Raw genomic sequence first — 24,562 nt, 5'->3', positions numbered from 1 at the left:
TTTTGCTTGCACCGCATTATGGGTAAATGTGACGCAAATTGTCGGCCATATTGGAAAAGTTATAAACCGGCGAAGTGATCGCGTTTTTTGGCCTGAAATCTCTAGTCCAGGATGTTCTCTACTAAATGCTTATCCCCTGGCTTTTCAAGATTTCTATCTGCCACCACTACCCATGTTGCACATTCGTTGAAAGGTGCTCCCGCTGTCGTAATTCCTGCGGTTGAGCCGGTACAGAGTCCGCCGGCTACACTCACAAATCACTCAATAGCACAAATTGTGCCGACAGGGAATCTTGTTGCCACGACGAAACATTTTGGTAAGAACATATTTTGTTATTGTAATCTGGGGTTTTCTTCATAGCATTGAAGAACCCGGCATAATTTGCGCATGAGCTTTAGCAGTCCGATATACCTGATATAACTTAAGTAAGCTTATTATGTTGAATCTGTTTATGCGTCAGTACAACGATTGATCTCAGTTTTAGGTTTGTTAAAAATTGATGTTTATGTTGCATGGCATCAAAATCATCAATTCTTAAAATGTTATAATTATATCACCCTTTCAATTGTCATGAAATACAATAGTAAACAAGGCACTACATACAGTTTAAATACTAGTTATGCAACGCTTTCGAGTGGTATACTATGGAATATCCCACGAGTCACTTGTATTTTCTCGGTATACACACGAGCCTTTAGGCGAGTGTGTATGCCAAGAAAATACAAGTGACAAGTGGGATATTCCATAGTATACCACGAGAAAGTGTTGTGTAACTATTTTATACCATGTCATAGAAAATATGCTTACTAAATTTCGTCGAGAATACAGTCGCAGCGCACTATGGGAAGGTTGGGTTGAATACCGTCGAATATACAACGGCTTTCCTGTATTCTGATTGGCTGTATTTTCTATGGCATGGTATAAATGAAATTATTTGCATGGGGGAGAGAAACAAGCATAGAAACAATCGTCACTGTTAGCCCACCAATTTGAGCAACTGTGAAAAAGAAGTTTTCGAAAGTTTTGAAGCCATGGCCTCCACAAATATACTGATGCGATGTTCTACCAACGGAGCTATGAACCAAAGCTACAGTTGTACTGTTTGACCTGGCTCCCAATGTGTCGCCTTGTAGCTCAGTTGGTAGAGCATCACACTGATATCGTGGAGGTCATGGTTTCGAATCCTTTTGAAGTCCTGAATTTTTTTTAGGCTTCTTTCCCTCAACTGCTTAAAATGGTGGGCTCGCGATGACATGTACCATAATGATTCGATTTAGCGCCCTCCTTCCAATAAGCGCCCCCTTCCGAATAAGCGCCCCCCTTGAATGTGTTTTTGTTAATACAGTACCGCTCAGAAATAAGCGTCCATCATATACGCACATACGCATATGCGCGTATGCAACGAAGCATAAACACATACGCAGTTCTTTGTTATTCATTCCTCTAAGTTTTCTTTGTGTTGTATTGTTGGGAAAAACAAAAGAAAAATCTTTGCGAGAAACAAACAGACGAGAGTTTTGTTTACGTTACATGTAACAAGATTCAGCCGCTCATAAACGTGAACTTCCCGATAGTTCAACCTCGAAAGGGTCGCTCAAGTGTTGAGACGAAAGAAAACGATGTGCCTTTATTCGACAACAAATCGATATGAAATTATCCGAGTTCTGCGGGAGACAGCTTTTGACTTCGGCACGCGCCATCGAGAAGCGAAAATAATTCTATCTCTGGTTCTAAGAATCCACGCGCAGCGAATCAACATTTTCCTTAAGACACAACTATGTAATAATATTGCAAAACAACAAATCACTGATAAAAGATGATTTTATTAATAGAACCGTACATACGCGTGACGAAACATTCACCTGAGTTCAGAATCCCTTCTCAAACAATCACGTGTTCTTCGAAAGAATTAAGCAGTTGTATCGATCATCATGCCAAAAGCAACTTGATTCCAAACAACTTAACCTTCAAATTGAAAGTTGTTGCTGAGGTAGAGGCCGTCCAGAAGAACTGCAAAATCGCCAGAAAACCTGTAGTTCGTCGCAAAGTCGCCAGAGAACAAATCAAGCAAGCCGCGTGAAGTTTAAATGTCATCAAAACGGAACACGATGTGCTGTTATATGTCGGAGTGTATCCTGGATCCAATAAATTAAAACTCATCTTAAGTGGTTTCTTCAAGCAGAGAAGTCGTGGTATTATAAGTGTTCGGTTTTGAACAAAAAATATTACATCCAGCCGATTCTATCAGATCGTGTTACAATGTTTACCGAGCGCGTGAGAACGACCGCTTCTGATTGGCCAGTCTCTGGTGTCGCGACAACAAGTCAAAACAAGATTGATTTCTTCTCTCTTGAGCCAGAGAGTCACACAAGCGGTGATTCTGCAATTTAACTCAACTTTAAAAGGCGAAGGAACAGAAACAGCCTCGGGACGAAATTGTAGAAGCGATTGCCAGGAAATTGTTGAAGACATGTGGGATTTCGAATGCTCTCGACAGTTCAAAAGATGATCACGTACGCCGACAAAACAACATTCCAGAGCGAGCCGATGAACGCGACGACGAATAGCGAAGAAAAAACGAATAGAAACTTCATTCCTAACGTTGGTTCATTAAACCAAATGTCCTTTTGGAGCCAACTATTAAATAAAAGGTAATGACCAACAATGAATTATAAACGCTTGTTAATTTTCGTTTGTTTGCTTGTTGAAGTGTCACGGCATGTAGCGAAAATAACGAAATCTCTGGCTTTACTCGGTTCTGTTTTGGATAAATTAAAACGATGATGCAAACGAAAAGAGAAATTTTCTCATTGCAGTGAAAACTCGATGACTAGTGTTTCTGATGTATTGTGTATTATATTAAACGACAGTCGACTGCAGTATTTATTGTAACAAAACGGAACGCATTTTATATTTTTGTGCGGTGTTTTGTCGCTTTGGCACGACATGATTTAGTCAGTCTTCCTTGTATTTAAATTTTACATGTAGCAATGTTAGGCCATTGAAAGAACAATCAACTATGGACAAAAGAAAAAACAATAAGCTAGCTCATACATACTAATGAGCATGTACGCGTATACAGAGTATACGCACATACGCAGACGCATATACGCAGATACGCAGACGCGCGTATACGCAAAAGCATACGCGTTTTTCGCGTATGTTTTGGGACGCTTATTTCTGAGCGGTACTGTAAACGCCCCTATTCCAATAAGCGTCCCCATTCTTATAAGCGCCCCTATTCCAATAAGCGCCACTATCCTTATACCCGCCCCTATCCTATTGTGGCTAACTGACCCTACTGAAGTCATTGACGTCGAAAAGATAAACTCATGAACATTCACCCTACCATACAGTACATGTGTATATTTATTGCTAAAATGAACAATTCTTGTAAAAGTAACTGAACTTTCAACAATTTGTTACTGTTACAGTTTATGTTATTGCTAGCTAATAATTTTAAAATTATATTAAAGTTTTGTTTTGAACATTTGGTTGTTTCACAAAAAATTAAATAAGCGCCCTGTCTCGAATAAGCACCCTGTCTTGAATAAGCGCCCTCCTTTAAGGTGCCAAAAGTAAATAAGCGCCCCAGGCGCTAAAACGAATCATTTACGGTACATTTATTGTGATTGGCTGGATGATGGTGATGTGTCAAAAAAAACTTTATGGAAACTTGAGCACTTATTTGATAGTTGTGGAAACACCATCATTAAACACAGGATGTACATGTAACTAATAGAACAAACGTTCATTATCCATAATCAAATCCAGCCAAACCAAGTGGCATGATAAAAATTGATTAAGTTTAGTGTTTGAACACTCCAAATGTTGACAGCAATCAATTTACACAATCTGCCATTGATTACATTTGATTGTAAAGTGTTTGAATTCCATTTGATTAAAAAATACATTTTATGTAGATATGGGAGAACAACATGTACAGGGAAAAAACAAACACTGCCAAATTCCAATTCAAACTCAAAAAAGTGGGATCAAGAAGAGCCACTATGTGGAACAGACACTAAATTCCCATTTATTTTTCTTAGTTTTGCTTTTCTAGTGCATATTTGACAAATTTTTGGTTAAATATCTGGCACACTTTATATTTAAAGTTGATCAAATTTGAAAATTAAACACAATTAACACCAGCGCAGATTTTTTGTTTTGTTGTGATTATGTTAAAAAGGCAATAAGGATGTTGAGACCTGGGAATATTGAATGCACCTTCTCGGAAAAGCTTCTTGTGGAAAAAGAAAACCTTATCAAACCTATGTGTGAAAATGTAGCCTGCGAATACAGCTGCCTCTCATCGCTCCCGCTTCAATACTACTGTATGTGCGAAAGTGCTAACCACAATATTTTGAATGCTAGGTAAGACACAAGTACGATTCAGCCACACAGACGTTTCTATGCCAGACTTCAGTGCTTACAGAAGAGATGTATCACAGGATCCTAATAAGCCCAACACATCTGAAGTCAGTCGGCGAGCATTTACTTATCTTATGGTAGCTGGCATGGGTGTTACTGGTTTACATGCTGGCAAGAATGTTGTACTTGACTTCATCTCCACAATGAGTGCATCAGCAGATGTCCTAGCTCTGGCAAAAATTGAAGTGGATCTTAACACCATCCCTGAAGGTAAGAGTTGTTCTTTCATAAGTTACTTCAGACTTTAACAGTAATTTCTGATGATTGATTGTACCCATATGCAAATAAAACAGTACTTTAGTATCAGGTGACAAAATTACATGACCAGCAACTCAAAGTTTGAAAGACAACATCTTGGGGATGCCATCTTGATATACCGGTTTATATATATCTGCCTACTGTACTTTTTTCGAGTTTGATGACAGCCCCGATGTACATGTACTTATATAAGTTTTATAGCTGTACAACAAGCCTTGATTCATTACATGCAGATAAGGCAGTGTACAGTGTAAGTGTAATTATGAAAGTTTACTTGATCTAAAACAGGGTAATCTCCTGTTTGTTTAGGAAAGAACATGGTGTTCAAGTGGCGTGGAAAACCTTTGTTTGTGCGTCGCCGCAGCCCTGATGAAGTGGATGAGGTCCGAAATGTGGATGCTGCCAGTCTGCGTGATCCTCAAGATGATGTTGACCGTGTTGTGAAGGATGAGTGGCTCGTTGTAATTGGTGTGTGCACCCATCTTGGCTGTGTGCCGATTGCTAATGCTGGTGAGTTTGGAGGTTACTACTGCCCTTGTCATGGATCACATTACGACGTTTCTGGAAGAATCAGAAAGGGACCTGCACCACTCAATCTTGAGGTGAGAATACTGAGCCTTGCTGCAAGCACTGATTTAACTGATTTATATGTTCAAGCATTCTGGGGGAGAGGGGGATTGCAAGTTCAGCACAGTAAATGTACATGTTGGCGATAATTTACTCAGCCTGCAGTTTTCTAAAGTGCTTCAAGGCAACAGAAATAATGGCATAAGCTAGGAAGAGGGCACATGTCCAGTACTGCTTCAAAATTGCTGTAGTAAAGTGTCACAATTACAGCATGGGGTGATTGTCACTTGTGTGTGGAAAGTAATTCACATTTGCTTCGGTTTTATACTACTGTACTTGCTTGCTTAGTGATTTTTTTTAAAAAAAAACTCGCATTACTTCTCGACAAACCATAAGTAAAACAAACTACTCTCTCACAAGTTTCCCACACTTGACTGTCTACTTGTATTTGCTTTGGGTTTTGATTGGCAAATGATAGAATAGAATAGATAAAACCTTTATAATCACAATCAGTGTTAAAGCAAAAACATGTTTGTGGGGTCGTGTGTTTACAAGCTAAGTTGGTTGTTTCGCTGCCATGGATTGCCTGTGTCCTTAGCCAAGGTGAATACTTTGGTTTGGTTTTACGACAGTCAGAACAAAATTGCTCTATTTAGCGGAATCCCGATTTCTTGAACCTCTGATAACTCAAATCAAAAATTGCTTCTCTTACTTTAATTTTACTTTACTTAGGTTAACTTTGCAATTTTACCCCTTAATTTCTTGAACTCACGATTTCTCAAACCAATTTTTGCTTCCCCTGGAGGTTCAAGAAATCCAAATTCCACTGTATTAGCATTCTCATAGAAGTTCACATCTACCAGAAACACATCAAAAATTAACATGAACACAGAGCCTGACCTTCCCATGCATGAGAAAACATCTTAACATCTGCCTCATTTTTTTTATGGTCATTTTAATAATTTCTCACTTTATGTTGTGCCTTCAGGTTCCTGAATACTCATTCCTTGATGAGAACACAATGGTGGTTGGATAAACAGTACAATTCAAATTTACCAGTCAAGTTTTTAAAAGATAAAAGTAATTATTGTACAGCGGACGTGATCAACTTTGACAGAAGGATCCAATACTTTGAGAGACAAATATGGCTTTTGCAAATTGTGGCTTTTGCATTCTGTCTTACAAGGACTACCTTGAAATGAGTGACAGACATGATAGTTTATTATCACCAAGTTACACTGGATTTGTCTTGAGGATGAAGTGTATTATTTTGAATAAACAAAGTCTTCAAACTATGCGATTTTTTTTTTTTTTTTTTTTTTCGAGTGTGTGTGCTGTAAACAGTGTTTAAAGAAGTGCATGCCCGATAGCCCTTCACTTATAAGGATGTTTTGGGCTAGTGGAAATTACTATTGGGCTAGAAAATCCTGGCGATGGCTTGCCCAAAGAGTAAGCTGGAGAATTGAATCTCTTTGCATCCAGTGTACACTCGGACGTACAGGGGGGAGGTGCATCCCACCCCCACCCCCATAAGGTTTTTTCAAAATTTTGAAAAGAGGATTTACAGTGCTGAAACTTTCAGTAGCTGTTCATTCATCAATATATTGCAGAAATTTTGATATATCAATCGTGTGTCATGATATCTGACGATTTTACAAGCAGCTCTGGCCAAAAAGCGTCAATTTTAACTTTTTTCTTTATTTTTTCCAGATTTTGAAACAGAATTGTACGATTTGTTTATTTTTTCTTTCCATAAGTATTCTGGCATGATTTTGCACAAATTTTTGTTACTTTCTAAAAAATGGGAAAATCCAAGATGCCCCCCCCCCCCCCCCGTTCGACGGTGGGAGTTTGAGTTTGCTTGTACGTCCGAAGGTTAAATATGCTTTTACGATGTCAAATCCAACAAACTAGAAAATATATTTTCTGATCAATTTTACGAACGATGACCGTGCACAGTCTCGAAACCTTTATTTGTTAAACAGAGGGCAAACTCTTTGCAGACTAAATTTACCATCGATCCCCTGAAAGCAACGAATCTTGATGTTCTTGACATCCTACATCGTTGCTTGCTCCACACACGCAGAATTTTTTTTTAAACGTTTCTGTCGTAAGATTGGGGCTCACCACGCCTGGTTTGGAGATAAAGTATATGGAAGACCACAGGATTTCCATAACTCTCACTCACTCGTCCCCATCTGGCCAGCTTGCGCAAAGACAGCAACGGGGGGGCCCCCCCCCCCCCCCCCCCCCCTTCTTTTTTTTTTTTTTTTTTTTTTTTATTTTTTCCTTTTTTTTTTATTTTTTTTTATAAAAAAATTTCCTTTTTAAATAAAAAAAAAAAAAAAAAAAAAAAAAAAATTTTTTTTTTTTTTTTTTTTTTTTTTTTAAAAAATAAAAAAAAAAAAAAAAAAAACTTTTTTAAAAAATTTTAAAAAAAAAACCTTTTAAAAAAATAAAAAAGAGATATATATATCCTTTTATATACATAAAAATTTGAAAAACCTTTCCTTTTTATAAACTTAAACCCGAAAAAAAAACCCCTTTCCGGGGAGACCCCCCCCTAAAAGCCAATAAATGGAGTACCCCCTCCCCGGGGACAGCAACAAGATTTCTCCATTTCAACTTTTCTTATTGTTGTCCTCTTAGTTAAACTCCAACACAGAAAGTGCTGTTGGAGCTTCTTCTACTGTCCTGCGCCTTGATATTGTTGGTCTTCCTCTTTTAGAAGTCAGTGTGAAGAGTGCTTCTACAGCCTTGGACACAAGTGGTGAAAAAAAAATTCAGTTTGCCCCTCCCCACTTCTATGCAATGTTGACAAAAAAAACATCATGGTCCATCTAACACATGAGTGTGTTATAACTGTTATACCATTTTTTCAAAATTGAAAGGGGGAACGGGGGTACTGGCACGTATTTAACAGTTACTATTGATCATAAATTCATAATTTTGTACGACGTTTCCAACAAAATATGTCCATGGTTGTAGAACCTTTCGTCCTAATTAAGGCGATATGTCATGGGTTACATTGATTAATCTGATAAGGGAAAAGGACTTCATATTGAACTCCAGGAAAATTAACCTATTACGTGAATGGTTACAACCGAGAAGGACACTCAGACACATATTACGAAGAAATTCAACCTCGCTTGAGAAGGAAAAGAAAGTTAAAAAATGAATAAAATTCGATAAATAAAATGAAAAACGGGGGATCACTTGAATGCGAACGTATTTTACGCGTATAAAAGCGCTATACAAGTTGCCTAGAGTTTATCAGTAATGAACGATGTTGAAGTCAAGACAAGATTTGTTTATAGGTAAGGTCATTATTTTTCAGTTGACAATTAAAACTTTGGTCATTTAGCAGTTGCCAATTAGGACAGCTGAGGTTAGCCAAGAATTTTTGATTAAAAACAAGCTGACAAAATTGGGTAACACTTCAGACAGTAAATATTTTAAAAATAAATGTGGTCAGTAAGGACATATTACAAAATTTGGATCATTTTTCAAAATAATATTGATCGTTACCTCTCCATACATTATTTCGAAGTTTATGCAACGAATTTGGTAGTATATCAAGACATTTTTCCCTAGTTAAGACTTTCCTCAGCTTATCCTTCACGCCTTTAATAGACTCGTCCCAAGTCGGTCGACTATAAATTAATTAAATCTGAGGGCGCGCGGGATTTGCGTGCATCATTCGCGAGGTACAAACGAGCGAGGCACTTTGACATGCATTGTGCTTGACGCACAAGACATATTAATAATAAATCATGCACTGTGCTCAATAAGAGACCAAAACCCTATCATAAAATTAAAATAGACAACTTGGAACAAGTCTAATCTTTTTGCTAAACAATAGCAGACGTTAGACGTTATTGTAAGCAACACAATCAACAAATCAAAAGTCATGACAACTTTTTCGTCCACTGCGGAATTAAATGCCAAACACGCACTAGGAGTCAAAGTCAAATGATCAATAGTCTTATTAAATCCCCATTAAGATCTAGTTTTCTTCAAAGCATTTATATATACAGCGCGGAAATAATTCTACCTGCGAAACACCTGAGGACAAGATTGTTTCCTAGCTAAATTAATATTTTTTAAAAAATTTCGGCACATGGCAAAAGACGCTGAGCTAATAACCACGTAAAGAAAAACAATTTTCATTTGTTGCCGTGCAAGACAAAACATGCCTAGTTTTTCTTTGTACCTAGATCTCGTTATGCAGGTCATAAATTATAAAAAAATTGATTGCAAAAATTAATTTGTCAATTCTTTGTCAGTTGCCCTTGTCCAGCCGTGTCTATATATAAACACGTTTTGCGGGGGAACGAGCGAATTTTGTTTTTCTGAGAGACAGTTTCTTGTTCAAAGAATAACATGGCAGCTTTCAATGAGTCGTATCAATAGGGGTGTTTTTCGTGCGTTTTCTGTCGTTCCCAGTTTTGGTTGTTTAACTTGCCTATTTGTTCAAACCTTAGACGTGCAGTATTCACATTTCAAAACAGGGATTTAAAGGCAAAATCCGCCGCAAGATTTGCCCATTTAACCTAAGGATATCAACAGCACACAATAGGTATGGCAAATTTACGTTTATTTAGTATTTGTTGGTTAAGTTTTTCGCAATTCTAGGTACCATTTAGTAAATCCTATACATGTATACAATGCATTTAGCATAAAAATACAATGGTCTCACCAACAGATTATGTGGGTGCCCTGTGGCTTATGGCCACCAGATCTCGCTTAAGTCACTGTTCTCACTTTGAAACCTGAAGAGACGAGAGGTCGGTTGAAACTTATTACTCCACTTGACGGAGAACAAAATATTTATCATGTATCTCCCATACTGGACGATCAAAACAAAATCACTTAAGTTTTAAAGGAACAAGCCACTTACATCATATCTGAATGGTAAGTGATTTTATCAAAACACTTGAATTTACTTTTACACGCGCATCCGTCCATATTGATTTTAATAACACGGTCAAATATTTTAATATTTAATTCACATGTAGTGTTCTCACCAGCATAGTATACTATAAATGTAAACTATAAATGTTTTGGTATACAGATTCAATAATTATGCCTTACGACTGACCGTAAAAATTATAGTAATCACGAACGTATTTGCTTTGCGCTGTGCCCCCAGACAACGTACTCTTATAACTTTCTGGCATCATACCTGTAATATTTGCATGAACATATGCTGATAAAAGTGATATGTAGGGTAATTGAAAAGTTTCTGATAGTTGTAATCATTCCAATTTTTAACATAAAATAACTTGTTTATGCCTTCGCAACAAACTAGAAGAGAGGATTTGGAAACTGAACTCAGGACTGAAAGTGGATTATCTGGCAGTTTACGTTCAACAACAACGAAACATGCGACCGGCAAATTCGATGGTAAGAAAGTAAGCGAGTGCTGTTAAGATTAAATTCATCGACGATTTTCGCATGAATCCATATGCAGCGTTGATTTCTCGGCACTACAAAACGCTGTCTTATTAAATATCTTTAATAGTCTGAAGTAACATGAATTTTTAATCCATTCACTTTAATTTTCGACAGCTGAATATACACAAAGCATACAGACAGCGCGGGGGAGAATTATCCCAAATTCAGGTAACAGTTCGCTTAAACGAATAAATTTCAATTGTATGTTGAGTGACCTTTTCTTGTCATGGCGTCTTTTTTTAGAAAATTCAAGTTTAAACGGTCCAACACAAACTAAAATCACTCCCTTTTTCTCGCCTTCTTTCCCGGTTGAAAAAATCAAGGTGAGTTTCAAAACCTCCGAGAACTTTCTAGACAGCTAATTTTCTATTTGTTTTGTAAACTCCGCAGTCGACGCTCTGTTATCTTGAATACATGTAAAATAGATTACCATCCTAAACGGTGTGTAAATTCGATTGAAGCGTTTAAATGCGTGAAACGTTTGTCTGAAACGTTATTTTGTGTTATCCCTCGGGAACGATTTCACAGCATCTGTATGACTGAATTTAATGAATTCAGACTTGCAATTGTTTAATTTAAATAGTAAATACCTTTTGGAAAATTTCTCGAGCTTTGTTTGACCTTGAGTTATGAGAACTAAGGCAATACAGTTATATTATTTTAGTTAAATTTGCACACCTTAAATTGCACACTCACTGACGCAGTTCTGGAATTTCCTCATGCGATCACACGCAAAAAGAGTTGAAGAATATATGCAATTTTGTCAATTTTGTGGTCTTGTCAATATGCAGCCTCCTTAGTTACGCTACATTTGTTATGACAAGCCGAGAGGTTAAAATAAAGCAAAAATTAAATACATCAATGTCAAACCGACTGAAATTCGCGAGTTTATATTTTCGGATTAATAGTCGCGTTTTGTTCTACTATGCTTTGATCTTTATGAAGTGGAATTGTTTTCCGCCTCTTTTACCTCCAGGGCATTACTAATAGATCCTCTAACATTTGTTATTTTTTCAGTTGCTCCACGGGGCGTCCGGTTTTTGTTGGGGGGTTCCGTGTGTGGTGGGGGCGCCGGGGCGCTCCTCCTCTGGGTCCGGGGGCTGCTCCCCTGTGCGTCCCCGTCTCTCCTTTCTGCTTGCGCGTCTGGCTGTTTCGGGGGCTCATCCCGCGTCCGGTATTCGCGTCCTTCCTCCCGCGTCCGTCACTCCTTCCTGTTTCCCGGGTGCCCTGCGGTGTCTGCTTCCTCTCTCGCGGGGGGTCTCTCTGGCTTCGTCCGCCCCCTCCCTCCCCCCTCTCAATTCGTAAGTTATTTTTCAACACGAAATTTATAGTAATGGAAGTCTACCTATGAAGTCGTTTTACTGTTATTCGCTTTTCACTATACGCTTTCAGGCGAGTTTCATAGATGTCCCGTTAAATCAACAGAAAAATTACATACATCTTATAAGCCAAAAGCAAGAGTCGTAAGGGGAAAATAACTGCCCTACTTGTCTTGACAGTACGGACAGTGCGCAGCGAGGTCCGTTCAGAAAAGGCCGATAAGGGCCGATATTTTCCAAGTACACCTCCGAGCAAGCTTGGTTTATACGAGATTTATTACACAAGCGGTAGATTCGTTATCAGGTCTAATACTTAGAAAACATCAGACAGGCTATAAAGCATTTTGATTGGCTGATTGTATACAAGTATACGGGTATATTGGCCTTGTCAGCTGCCTTAGTCGCGTGACAAAACCTAAGAACACTTCCAAGGTGAAAAAACACAACAAACTAACTACTTCGTAATCTTATTTTGTATTTTTTGCTTCAGGTTTAGACAAGCGATTTTTTCCCCAACTGATTGAGAGAACAACAACAACAAAACTGTTCCTTTTACTTTAAAGCATTTTTTCGGCGGGTTTTTATCAGCGGCTAGATCTGTCCGAGTCTTTAAACTGACCGCGATTAAAGCTAGGCACCTGCTATACAAGACTCAACGGGAAAAAATTATCACCTTGGGAAAATGTAAAATAGTCTTAAACCGAATGTGTCATCTTAACTCAGTGCGGGCAATGCCAAAAAAACGGACGACTTATGCAGCGAATTTATTTTCTCAAGGGTCGCCTCTCTAGTAATAAAAAATTCATGGTAATTGCCATATAGCTAAATTGCGTTTTTTTACCAGTGCAAATGGATCCGTGTTTTTTGCCCCCAAGAGCTGTTCAGACTGTTTAACCAGCTTTTTGTATAAACAAGCGCTAGAGAATTCCATTTCTCGTCATTTGCAATATCCCTTTCGGGCTCAAATGGGTTATTGACATTCGTTCTCAGCATCTCAAGTTAGCTGTTTGATAAGTGGCAGTATTGACACTGACTTTGGGCTGTACATGACCGGTCGGTCTGAAAACCAAGCATATTGTCTTCTCGTCGGGCGATAATTCACTTATGAACACTCGTGGAAACTTCGTGTCACAACAATGAACGAAACAGGTTAGTTATGTATTCTAGTCTTGACTCAGCAAAATAATATAGCTTGAAGGGTTCCCTTGTCTTTAGCTGGGAGCCTTTTTCGCTTCTTCCTCCCGACGCTTTTGCTAAACACTTTCAACCCTTAAGATATGTCAAATAGTTAATTAACGCGGCTTCCAAAGCAAGCTAACGTTTTGGCGGGTCTCTTTTTAAGTGGACATCAACTGTTCCGCGGCGTCGAGCCTATGTTGCCGCTAAACGCTAATAATAATAATATAATTCAATGTTGGATAATCTTCAATAATGCCTTTTGAAAAAACTGATTATGGGATATTATTTTTAAAAACTACATGGATTATGATATGTCACAGCAAAACTTTGGATTACACTGGGATTACTTACAACAGACGCCTTCAACGGGGCGCCTTTCTATAGCATTGATAGTAGGTTAAAAGTCGACAGTAACGCAAATATAGAAGCAATATAGGCAAGAGCATAATCTCAAAATTAGCCGACGGCCGCTATATTTGACCGACGGTTTATTTTAATTTCACGAGGGTATTTGCTGAGGCTTTTCAGGAAGTTGCAATTGCGTTTATTTAAATATGCCTTTTATCAGCACAGCATCGTGTAGTTTTCATGTCCCAAATTACAAAATCAATGAAGTATTTTAAGTGCCAGACCATCCAACATTCGGTAAACAAATTTGCTCAAGCCAAACGAAGCTATAGAGGCCTTTCATGTAAAGTGACACTTTAGTTTTAGGGTAACCTATCCCATGCAGACTCGCGCGCAGAACGTTTCGAAGAACAGCTCGCAAAATATTGTTAAAACATAAGATAGTCCGCCAGCAGTAAGGTCGACTATTTATGTAGTAGATAAAATATGAGCGGGATATCTGTATGGGCATTCTGGCGGCGTTCGGCGGCCGTGGCACGCGCGATTTGTGCAATAGGCGTAGGGTCTGTAGTGTTTGGGGTGTGTTCTCGTGGGGTGTGTCGTGATCTGGTGGGATGGTTGCTCTGTATTTAAAGACTATTTATCACTCTTTCTCTGATATTTTTCGTACACTTAGTTTCATTAGCCAACGAGGGTCCCAAATTAAGCGAGGTCCCATATCTAGCTTTATCAGTGGAAAGCATGTAATGAATTCAAACGCCGGTGAGAAATTACACCTTGGCTGTTAAAATAAATCGGTATTGTCAGTTTACTTGTGTGGTAATACTGATATAATAAATTATTTTTCAGTTATTTGTATGTTTATTTTTTTCGTTAGGGAGTAATATATCTGATCTTGTTGGCAGAGGAAACTCAATGTAGAAAACTAAAAGAGCGGTTTTCACTTGAGTATACTTCTTGAGTATCGAAAGTAATTTGCATTTGGTTTAATTTTGAATTATCGCGCTAAATGAGCCTTAATGATTGGTTAAAAAATCTCGCGCCTTTTTCTCATCAAATCAGAAGTAAAACCAAAACCAATCTTACTGTGGCTCAACCGTTCGCACACGTTTTCCCGCGCTTTGTGCTGGCCACGTGCATGTTTTTATTTCGAGTTTTGATTGGTTCAATGAATAGTCTGCGCCCTTTGTGATTGGCCAGAGTGATAACTTTGATTCTGGGTTTAGGAAACTCATTACTCGCTCGTGTACGTTTTCCCGCGCTTGGTGCCGGCTAAGTGTAATTGCTCCAGGTAAACCGATTGACTCACTTATTGTTCGTGTCCGTTGTGATTGACCAGAGTGATTATTTTGGTTAGGCTATTGGAAACTGCTTTATGACTGTCACAATTAGAGCCAAGCGTGAATTGGCTTTCGACGGGGCGGGCGTTTTCCATCGCTTATAAACGCCGGTTGCTTGCTTTTCCCTTACCAGTTCTGATAAGTTTATTTTAATCTGTTTGTTGCCGGATTTACCGGATGTGATTACGTTGATTCTGATTCTACGAAACTCATTAGAAGTCTGTTCTCTAACGACTAACGTATCTTGTATCAAAGATCATTTATCGAATTTTCGTGTCATTAATAATTGTTTCCGACTTTGAACAGATTAAAGCTTTCAGAAAGAAGCCCTTTGGCTGGCAATTTTAAACGTAATACTAAATGTCCTTTATTACACGCAAGCCCAGGTTTTCGATCAAGCTTTGTTTAAGTTGTTATGTTGTCACTACTTTAATTCTTTTATGGCAGCAGCAATCCCGCATCGAAAATTTTATTTTATTATGGTTGAAAGAGTTCAGTAAAGGTGGTACTGAAACCTACAGCTACCTTGTTAAATAGTCGATTCCTCGCCTAAAACAACTATTTCACGAGCTGTCGACTATGCAAGAAGAATGATAATTTGACAAAAAGATGATTAATTAGCATGTGAGAAAAATATAGCAAAATATATTTCCCGTTAATATAAATAAATACATTGGATTTGAAGCGTACCATATTTATTTTGCTACGCGAAGTACAATTCTGAAATTTACGGTATTCTCAAAAATGGGTACTTGAGAAATCTGGCTATTCTAAGGATTGGTTTAAAAACTGATCTCTAATTAATTTGATGAAGCTTGTAGAGTGAAAAAACGTGTCATTGTGCTAGAACGTTTTCCACGAAAAAAGTGTCTCGAAAAATATCAAGACTGAGAGATGCTTTATTCTTCTTATTAATGTTTTTTACTCTCTTCTTGCCTCTGCGAAGTCATTTGAAAGCTACTTCCGATATATAAAAATGTAACCAAATGCAGTCATTAGCGTTTTCTGCGTGTTGTTTCCGATTAGTAGAAACCGGAACAAATTTGTTTCCGTCCTCTTCACTCAGTGTTTTCCCCGTAAACAAGCAGCGATGGTTTTTGTACTTGATAAAATCAATGCTTCTCTAGAGCTACTCCGATTTTAGTCCTTGCAAAAAACTGAATTCATTTTAATGACTAACACCATATAGATATTTTAATTAAGTGCTATGTTTTGAGGTAAGCCGTAAATGCAAAGGATTTCCTCGCTTCAAGAAGCCTACTTCCGTTTTATTTTGTTTACATTTTAACGACCTAAACTTCGTCATTGATAACAGTTTGAAGTGTTTTCAGTAATGTTTTGACTTTGCATGCACGTTGAACTTTGTGCTTTCACCGTATGAGAAAGTGACAGGCCCGCTTCAGGAGATTAAGAATCAGAAAAATTCTGAGTAAAAAGATTCATTTTAATTTCCTATCAGCTAAACGTTAACCAGGTTAGTTGCCACTTTTTTGTGGTTTTAACATGAATTTTTAAGCGCCTGATAAGTCTTTCAAAAGGTATGTCGTTGCAATTGTTATTGTTGCTGCTGTTAATTTAGCTGTTGATGTTGTTTTTGTCGCTGCCGCTGTTGCTATTCAATGCTGCTGTTGTTTATGTTTGTTTGCGTTTTCGGCTGTCTTAAAAGAGTTAAGAAATAAGTCGTTCAGGACTATATCAGTTTCGGGTGTTAGTTGTTGTGCAATCTTGGTTTATATTCCTACGAAGCACAAAATTTGAATTTATAATACATTCTGGAAACCAATCTACCGAATCTTTGTCGGTAGAGGGCTTTGAAGAATTCGTTCATTGTTGTAAATCTCCTTTCTTTTTCTTTTTTTCTTTCTATTTTTAAAATCATTTTCGTCTTCAGTTTGGTTCTGGTTCTGTAGTGTTGTTGTCTCCTTTTTCATTTTTTTATAAACCCACCTTCAGAAGAAGTTTTTCTTTTTTTGTGGTGGCAGTTAACAGATATACAGAATTTTCTACATGCTTTCAGAACTGGATGAATAATATAACAATTTATTTCTCAGTGGAGAAGTCGATACCATTATTATCTTTCACGCAATCGTGCAATATCCCTTAGTGAAATCAACAAACGTCTTTTAAGTTCTGTAACAACAAGCATAGTCAATGCTATCAAGCTGTTATGTGTGCAGCAATCTTATCAATAAGGTTATCCTTTATTTACGCAAAATTTCTTTGTCTTTTTGGACTTCACAGCGGGCGGACGTGAAGAGGAATTTAATGTCTTTAAAAGCCGTGCTGCACGGTCCACACGACGTTTAAAGTTAGAAATCAAACCACCTTATTCGAGCCTTATACAGCATAATGAACAGCACCATATGAAAGTACTGCTCAAAAGCGTTCATTTGAATGGTCACACACTAGGGTTTCATCCACAGATTTAGCCTGCGTAGCAGGCGTCTGTGTAGTTTTCAGCGCGTTTAAGAGTGCGCGATCGCGAGAAGGCCGCGCGAGGAAAAAATCGAGAAGACGCCTGCCCGGAAATCCCCACGAAATACGTTTTTTTTCGTTCTCTGAGAGAACGAAAATTACCCCATTGGCTAGAATGGCCGCCAGGGAATAACCCGTAAATTTTGATTCGCTCTGAAGGCCTCGAGGGATTAATTAGTCGCTTTGCGAAAGAAATCTGTCTGTCATCGGAAATGTGAGAGTTGTATTCTATCTGTCATCGCAAATTAGGCTTATATGTATGGTAACACTGGAGCACGACGTCTAGGAAGAGCTTTTCGAGTCCTGCCTGCTGGAAGTTTTGACCGATTTGCAGAGCAAATGAAATGCGAACAGAGGGAAGCACATAATAGCGGTGTTTTTCACTGCTTTTTCTTTCAGCGACTCGTCCTTCCGCCGTCTCGGTAGCCGCATTGCCCAAACATTCTCTAGCAAAAACCTCAGACACAGTGGTAAATGTAACAAACAGATTTCAAGACGAGTTTGCGTCCGCATGGACTATATGAAAGTCCCTCACGTTTTTCAGCTTGTATCCCCGGCCGATCTTCCCGAGACTTGTTGCAATATATGCAATAGCACATTCACTATTTGATATTTGCGTGCCAACGGATTGAAATACGAAGCGAATCCTGCTTTCTCACCAAACTGGCCGTAAGTAATCCTCAAGTTTTTAGAGCAAAGACGGTAGAAAGTTTGGTTTTGTTCCTTTTTATGCCGCATTTCGACGGCTTTGAAGCCATATTGGCGCTATGTTCGTTTCAGAAAAAAAAACTTTTCTCACTCATTTATTTTGACAGTTGACCCAGCGCTGTTACCTATTAAATTTTAATTAAATTAATTGTGGGCGGCAAACACGTTTCGGGGGGTTTCCGGGCAGGCGTCTTCTCGATTTTTTCCTCGCGTGGCCCTCTCGCGCATTTGGCGTTTCTCCCATACGCGCGCTATAAAAACTACTCAGACGCCTGCTACGCAGGCTACCACAGATTTAAAAGTCTGAACCACCTTAAACGGCATAATAAACAGCACCTCATGAAAGGGCTGTTCAATGGCTTTTATTTGAATTGTCACACACTAAGGTTTCATTCACATACTCAAAATAAGAACCATCTTGTACAGCCAGAAGCATATGACCTAGGTGATATGCTTAAAGTTGTGGTACAGCATAATGAACGGCACCACATGAAAGTTCGCTCAATAGGTTTTATTTGAGTGGTCACGCACTAGGGTTCTATACACAGACTTAAAAGTTAAAACCATTTTATACAGCACAATACACAGCACCACATGAAAGTACGGCTTAATAGCTTTAACTTAAATAGTCTCACAATATGGTTAAATCCACCGACTGAAAAGTAAGAACCACCCTAAATAGCACAATAAACAGCATTAAATGAAAGTATTGCTTTCAGGAGCTTTCACGTAAATAGTCACACACTGGGGGTTTCATCAAGATACTGTAAACAATAGAACCACTCTAATGGACACAATGGGGACACAGCAATTGACTCTTGAAGTGAAAAGGTTTTATGAGTATTTTCATTTTGGAAGTTTTTGATCTGCATCAATAATATCATTGGCTTTCAATATCACGTCAGAGGACACTATTCTGTTTAATTGCCATTGATTTATTTTCCATAAAAACCTCAGTTTTCTTCCAACTACTAGCGGAACTTGAAACAGAGGTTGTTTGTGTTACGGTTATGAAAATTAAAGGAAATAAAAGGAATGTCATCGACAGTTCATTCATAAGTTCTTCAATTCTTTTTTCTTCATTTTTTTATACAACTGAAAATTAAACCTTTCCTTTTTTAGATTCCAAGTCAGCATGTGCACAAACATTAAGTACTAGTTTTCCTCGGATAGAAAACTAGAATATTAATTCATAAAGGAGTATTGAGTATTGTTTTTATACAAACAATAATGCAAAGTGCAATATCAAATTGAAGCTTTGAAAGCCTGGCATTCTAAAGGCTTTTGTCGTAAGGCAATTTAATGTAGTTTCATTAGTTCGATAGTTTCCTTATTATAAAGACTCGCCCACACAGAAGATATGAAAAATGGTAACTATGTCTCTACAAATACACTTCACAGGTAAATTATTTTTTATTAGATTAATAGATTATTGGAATGCTCGAAAAAACAGTGGGAAAACAATAAAATATTTTAAAAAAGGCTTGAAAACAGTAATCGAAATTTACAAAGTCACGTTTAGGGTACACACGTCTTCGTTGAAAAAAATGCACTTAGTATTCTATAAGGCCAAATACGAGCTATGATACCTCAGCACATAAATACAATAAGTCTTGCTTGCTTGCCACAGTTTTCAGGGAAATTCGATTAATAACTAGTCTACTGTTTAAATTTTTTTTAAAATTTTCTTGTTAACAACTACTGGAGATCAGCATATCTTCACCATGGGCTACAGTTTTGTGAAAACAAAATTAGAATGATTCATTATCTAGATTTAGACTACTCGCTTGGCGGTATTTGCCTTTTCGTGTAAGATGTTGAGGAGGTCTATTCTGCGGATTGATGACTTCGGGGGTTTTGCGGGGTCTTACTTTTGCCATTTGGAAAGACTGGGGGATTCTTGAAGAGCTTGTCAATTTTTGTTGTTCCCATCCATCATGGTAAGTAGATAACGGAAGTGGTATAACAGATTGTTCCCACAACAAATGATGTACCTCTACCTTATTTTCATTAGAAGATGAAGGACAAAAATCATACTGTTTACACTATGCTCCTTTTTACTACTTTTTACAAGGGAGGAATTTCCCTCTCTTGCTTTGTATAATTCATCGGTAAGTTCGCTTTAACATAACGCAGAAAAAGGCACTTTTGTTTAAAATTGCGATGTTGAATCCGTAATTTAAATGATGGATTCAAATTTAGTATCGTAAAGCATTTACACCCAGACTCTTATTATATTTTTTCTTTTTTTGCGGTTCGTGAATTGAAATTTCAAAAAATTAAAACCCACCAAAAAACAAACCTTCATCTAATATGGTATTTCGGGCGATTCTTATCTCTTCACACTTTAAAATCAAAACGAACACGTTCATTGAACCTAAAATATCAGCTACCTAATGAACAAAGAGGACTTTTTAACATTCAGATCACGTCTAAAAAACGTTTTTTATCATGACATATGCTATACGTAAGGTTTTCCCCTGCCTGTTGCAATCGATTATAATTTAACGGGTTTATTCAATAACTAAGACCAGGCTTTATGAAAAGAAAACTGTTGTATAAAATAGCCCTGTTTTGCGTTTGTGTCAAGAAAGAGAAAACAAATAAAGCAGGTTCTCCGCTCTCTGCTCGCAGGCTAGCATAAAGAAGATAACTTAAAACTAGAATTTCACAATTAACAGGAAGAGTTCCTTCCTTTCAGAAAGTCTTTTTAATTATTTATTTAAAAGTGAGCTGAGCTTACTGTTGCCTAATTAACGAACCATGGAATTGCTTTTTAATGTCAGTTCTGAATACGTAGACAACACAAACCTTACTGTCTGTGTATGCATAACGTAACCTTAAAAAAATTATTAATGTCGGCCCCTTTGAACGTTAACTCCATATGTTGCTAATTAGAAATTGTCAAATTATATTTCTATGGTTATCTTTTAATCATGTTATTTGTACTAACGAAGACTCAACATTAAAAAAATACATCATGTCACGTCAAATAAAATGTTGTAAGTACCTACGTAAGAAGCTAATCCAACTTGTAACAGCACAAAATATACAGTACTACTAAAAGAAAGATGTCAAAGAATTCTAAAGGATATATGACTGGAAAAACAAAAGGTACTGTGCTAAAAACTCGTTGGCGAGGCACGTTTGCTATGTTTTTTTATAGGTATTTCTTGATTCAGTGTTTAGCGTCACCTTCTTTAATTTTATTTTATCATCATTTCAACTCACTGAAACTTTACTAAAGGGCAGATGGACGTGCTCTCTTATGTAAATCATTAGAAGTGCCCGAAGAGACTATGATTTTCGATGAGAACACCAAAAGGTGTCAAGTGACCTCGACATCATCGCTATAGGTCTTGTAACTTAGCAACAGCATTTCCAAAAACAGCGGGCTCAGTCAAAATTGGGCCAGGACATCTCGCGACCGACAAGAAATGGTATATGAGCATTATTATTTTCATTGTCAATTTGCACATGCAAATCGACCTCACGAACGTTTTTTTAATGAAATCTCGAACATTTAAGTCTCGATTCAATTCTGTGTGTTCGAGTTACTGAAGTTAATTAATAATTGCAGTTTATCGCACAAAGAACTTTTCGAATACGATCAAATGGAGTGGTAAGCTGCCAAAGTAAAGCCGGGTTTACATGAGTAATTTTTATGTGACAACTTTTATTTGCTCCTGTAGATGAGAAAAATTGGTCAATTTTATGTGACAAATATATTTGTTGACAAGATGGCGAGTTAGCATCTTCAGTGTCATAATCAACAGGGGACGTTAAAGAACCCACACACTTATCGAAAAGAGTAGGGCACGGAGTTCCCGGTGTTGTGGTCTATCTTTGCGCATTGTGTTGTATACTGTGAAATGCTCGGTTTCATTAGCATATACTTGCTAGAGCCCTAACACGGCTCATAATACCGAGGGTAAATAAAGTTTCAGTTTCAGTTTCAGTGACAAATAGAAGTTGTCACATACGAAAATTGCTCATGTAGACAACTCGTGACATAAAATGTGGCAAATATTGCGTCAGCATATGTGGTCCCCAATCTCCTCTCCCACTAAGCACTGTGCACGCGTATCTCTGTGCGTATCTCTGCTGTCCAAGGTCATTACTGGCGCACTAAAATTGCCCGTGTAAACCCGGCTTTACGCATGCACTGAAATGATTTACATTAAAACCAGTCAAATGAACTTTTGTCAGTAACTGTCAATCATCCGCAAATTTAATTGCCATTATTTTTTTTTTTTTTTGGGGGTTTTTTTTTGGGTTTCGCGAAAAAAAACCCGCAAAATTTTTTAAAAAATTTTTTTTTTTGATTCTTATTTTTGGCAAACGCGAAAAAAAAGTCCCCCGAAAATGCCCGTTCTATTTTCGCGAAATTAAGTTCCCGCGAAAATAGGTAACAATAAGGTAACGTCCCTTTCAAACAGCTGAACACATTCGATGCAGGCTTTATTTATAAGATTTATTCATAATATTTTCTACTTCACGTCACATAAATGATAAATCGAGTTGTTAATACCTAAAATTGAGCATGAAAGAAAAGAAAGCTCTTTGTCAGATTTAAAACACACAAAATGAACTTTGGGCTGACTGATACCTCTCATGGAATTATGGAACACAAGCTGGTCACAATCTTAATAGCACATTTGCACGATGTCGTCATTTGACTACAAATACCAGAATTCATTTCGCCTTTCCTTTGTTATTCAAATTTTGAATTCCCAGTGGGGTTTGAAAAACAATTGCTCTAATTAGAATGAAAAAAGACAAAGCGGAGGATTCTGGTAGTTGTAGTCAAGTGACGCCATCATGCAAATCGCTTATTCAGTAAAAAAAATCTATTATACAATCATCAATCATTAATAACTCAGGCCATATTTTCATATTATAAATTAAATTTGTATAGAACTCTGATCCTTAAAGAAAGAAAAGACAGTCAAAAATATGGTAAAAAATGAAATATTTAGCTTGGAATAAAAACTTAGCAAAAGAGAGAAAAAAGAATCAACATTAGACAGAATATAAATCGCCTGTTGGTCGAAATTTCCATTTTTTCTTGGCATATAAATGTCTCTATAGTGTTCCATATGTTTAATATTTAAAGGAAGAAACGACAGACAAAACTATGGTACAAAGGAAATATTTAGCTTGGAATAAAAACTTGGCAAAAGAGAGAAAAAAGAATCAACATTAGACAGAATATAAATCGCCTGTTGGTCGAAATTTTTAATTTTTTCTTAGCATAAAAATGTTTCTATAGTGTTTCATATGTTTAATATTTCTTTCTTGTGAAATGTCAAGCCCGGTTGCAAAATGGTTCTATTAATCATTTGTACTAAATTTTTTACAATGTCAATATTAGTGAATTACAACGACTGTTCCTTTTTATTTATCTGCCACGAGGGATAACAGAAATTCAGAAATCACGCACTTTACCGAGGGCAAAATCAACGCTTGGATTAACAATTGAAGCTCTCTAATACTGCTTACAATAATTTTTAGCTCATTGTTTATTTTTAAAGCTATATATAAAAATATATTTTAAATATCTTAGGGCATAACTGAGAACGCATTTTGAAAACTACTTAGCTATGTTTTAACGTGCGATATCAGCCTGTTCAGTGGTGTTTATTTTTGTCGTCTGATCTCGCATCTGATTGGTTGCGAATCAGTTGATAAACATTGGTTGCACAAATAGTTGCTGGTAGTCACGTTTTTGAGTCGCTCTGTAAGAAACTCGTGTTTTCATGCCCAAAGTAGGAGTAAATTTAATTGAAGTATCCTGTGTCACAAAAGGAGCGCTGTTTTAAGAACTTTGGCGAGTTTGATGAAGAACACTGACAGAGTGTACTTGGGAAACGTCGCACTCGCGAAAGAAACATCACAATACAAATTGAACCAGGATGTCTTTTAAAGGTAAGAAAATGTCTGTTGTATGTGTGCCAGCGAAACGAAAGAAAACGGTTTGCAAAAAAGCGAAAACGATTCTGTGAAATTTGATGTTTGCAAAATATTATTGTCAGAGATATACAGTTCTCTCGCTCAGAAAGCATTTGGACACATGCAACGATATCTTATGGAAATGAGCTACGAAATGAGCAAGAGAGGTTCTTGTGAAGAAATATTCGACCCTTTAAAAGCTAACTAACTGGGGGAAATAGCCTTCTATGCGCTAGAGAGGGTGGCTTTGTGAAAAGCTGAAGTTTAAATTCAGTCGGCAATTCTGTCGAAAATCAGATAGAAATACATTGATGTTTGCCGCTCAAGGAATGGTTCTTTTTTGTAAAATTAGACTAGAGGATTTCCCGTTCAGTAAAATGGCACATCCTTGATTATGGTGTTTAGAAAATCTAACTGAATATTCTTGGTATCTTTCGTGGATCCACTATCAGTTTTTTCTAGACCTTACTGCATGCATTATTTTCGTTTGCAGTTCAACTTCCGTGTAGCGTTGAAAGCATTTCTAGA

General features: G+C 37.4%; 2 protein-coding genes across 10 annotated transcripts in view; both read left to right on the top strand.

Moving 5' to 3' along the window:
• Nucleotides 1-25: 25 nt before the first annotated feature.
• LOC144651849 (cytochrome b-c1 complex subunit Rieske, mitochondrial-like) lies at nt 26-6,551 on the top strand. The gene is made up of 4 exons (XM_078511885.1): nt 26-316; nt 4,375-4,641; nt 4,999-5,291; nt 6,245-6,551. Exons 1-4 carry the CDS (start codon nt 112-114, stop codon nt 6,290-6,292), a joined length of 813 nt encoding a protein of 270 aa, XP_078368011.1. The 5' UTR covers nt 26-111; the 3' UTR covers nt 6,293-6,551.
• Nucleotides 6,552-9,553: 3,002 nt separating this feature from the next.
• Nucleotides 9,554-24,562, top strand: part of LOC144651716 (uncharacterized) — a 29,465-nt gene continuing 14,456 nt past the window's right edge. The window contains exons 1-3 of one of the 9 annotated variants that reach the window (XM_078511672.1): nt 9,554-9,835; nt 10,568-10,662; nt 10,828-11,036. The gene's annotated coding sequence lies outside the window, so the exon portion shown is untranslated. Of the gene's footprint in view, nt 9,836-10,054; nt 10,171-10,279; nt 11,037-13,030; nt 13,182-23,765; nt 24,011-24,562 lie in introns of those variants that run through there. The other 8 variants (XM_078511670.1, XM_078511671.1, XM_078511669.1 and 5 more) reach the window with 8 other exon arrangements.

The sequence above is a fragment of the Oculina patagonica genome, chromosome 4, assembly GCF_052425735.1.
Source record: "Oculina patagonica isolate OP01 chromosome 4, crgOcupat, whole genome shotgun sequence".
Lineage (NCBI taxonomy): Eukaryota > Metazoa > Cnidaria > Anthozoa > Scleractinia > Oculinidae > Oculina > Oculina patagonica.
This window is presented reverse-complemented; position numbering and strand designations above follow the sequence as displayed.

Coding starts and splice junctions, on each gene's coding strand:
- LOC144651849 (XM_078511885.1), top strand. CDS start 112: ATGTTCTCTACTAAATGCTTATCCCCTGGCTTTTCAAGATTTCTATCT. Junction 317..4,374: donor TGCCACGACGAAACATTTTG/GTAAGAACATAT, acceptor TTTGAATGCTAG/GTAAGACACAAGTACGATTC. Junction 4,642..4,998: donor TCTTAACACCATCCCTGAAG/GTAAGAGTTGTT, acceptor CTGTTTGTTTAG/GAAAGAACATGGTGTTCAAG.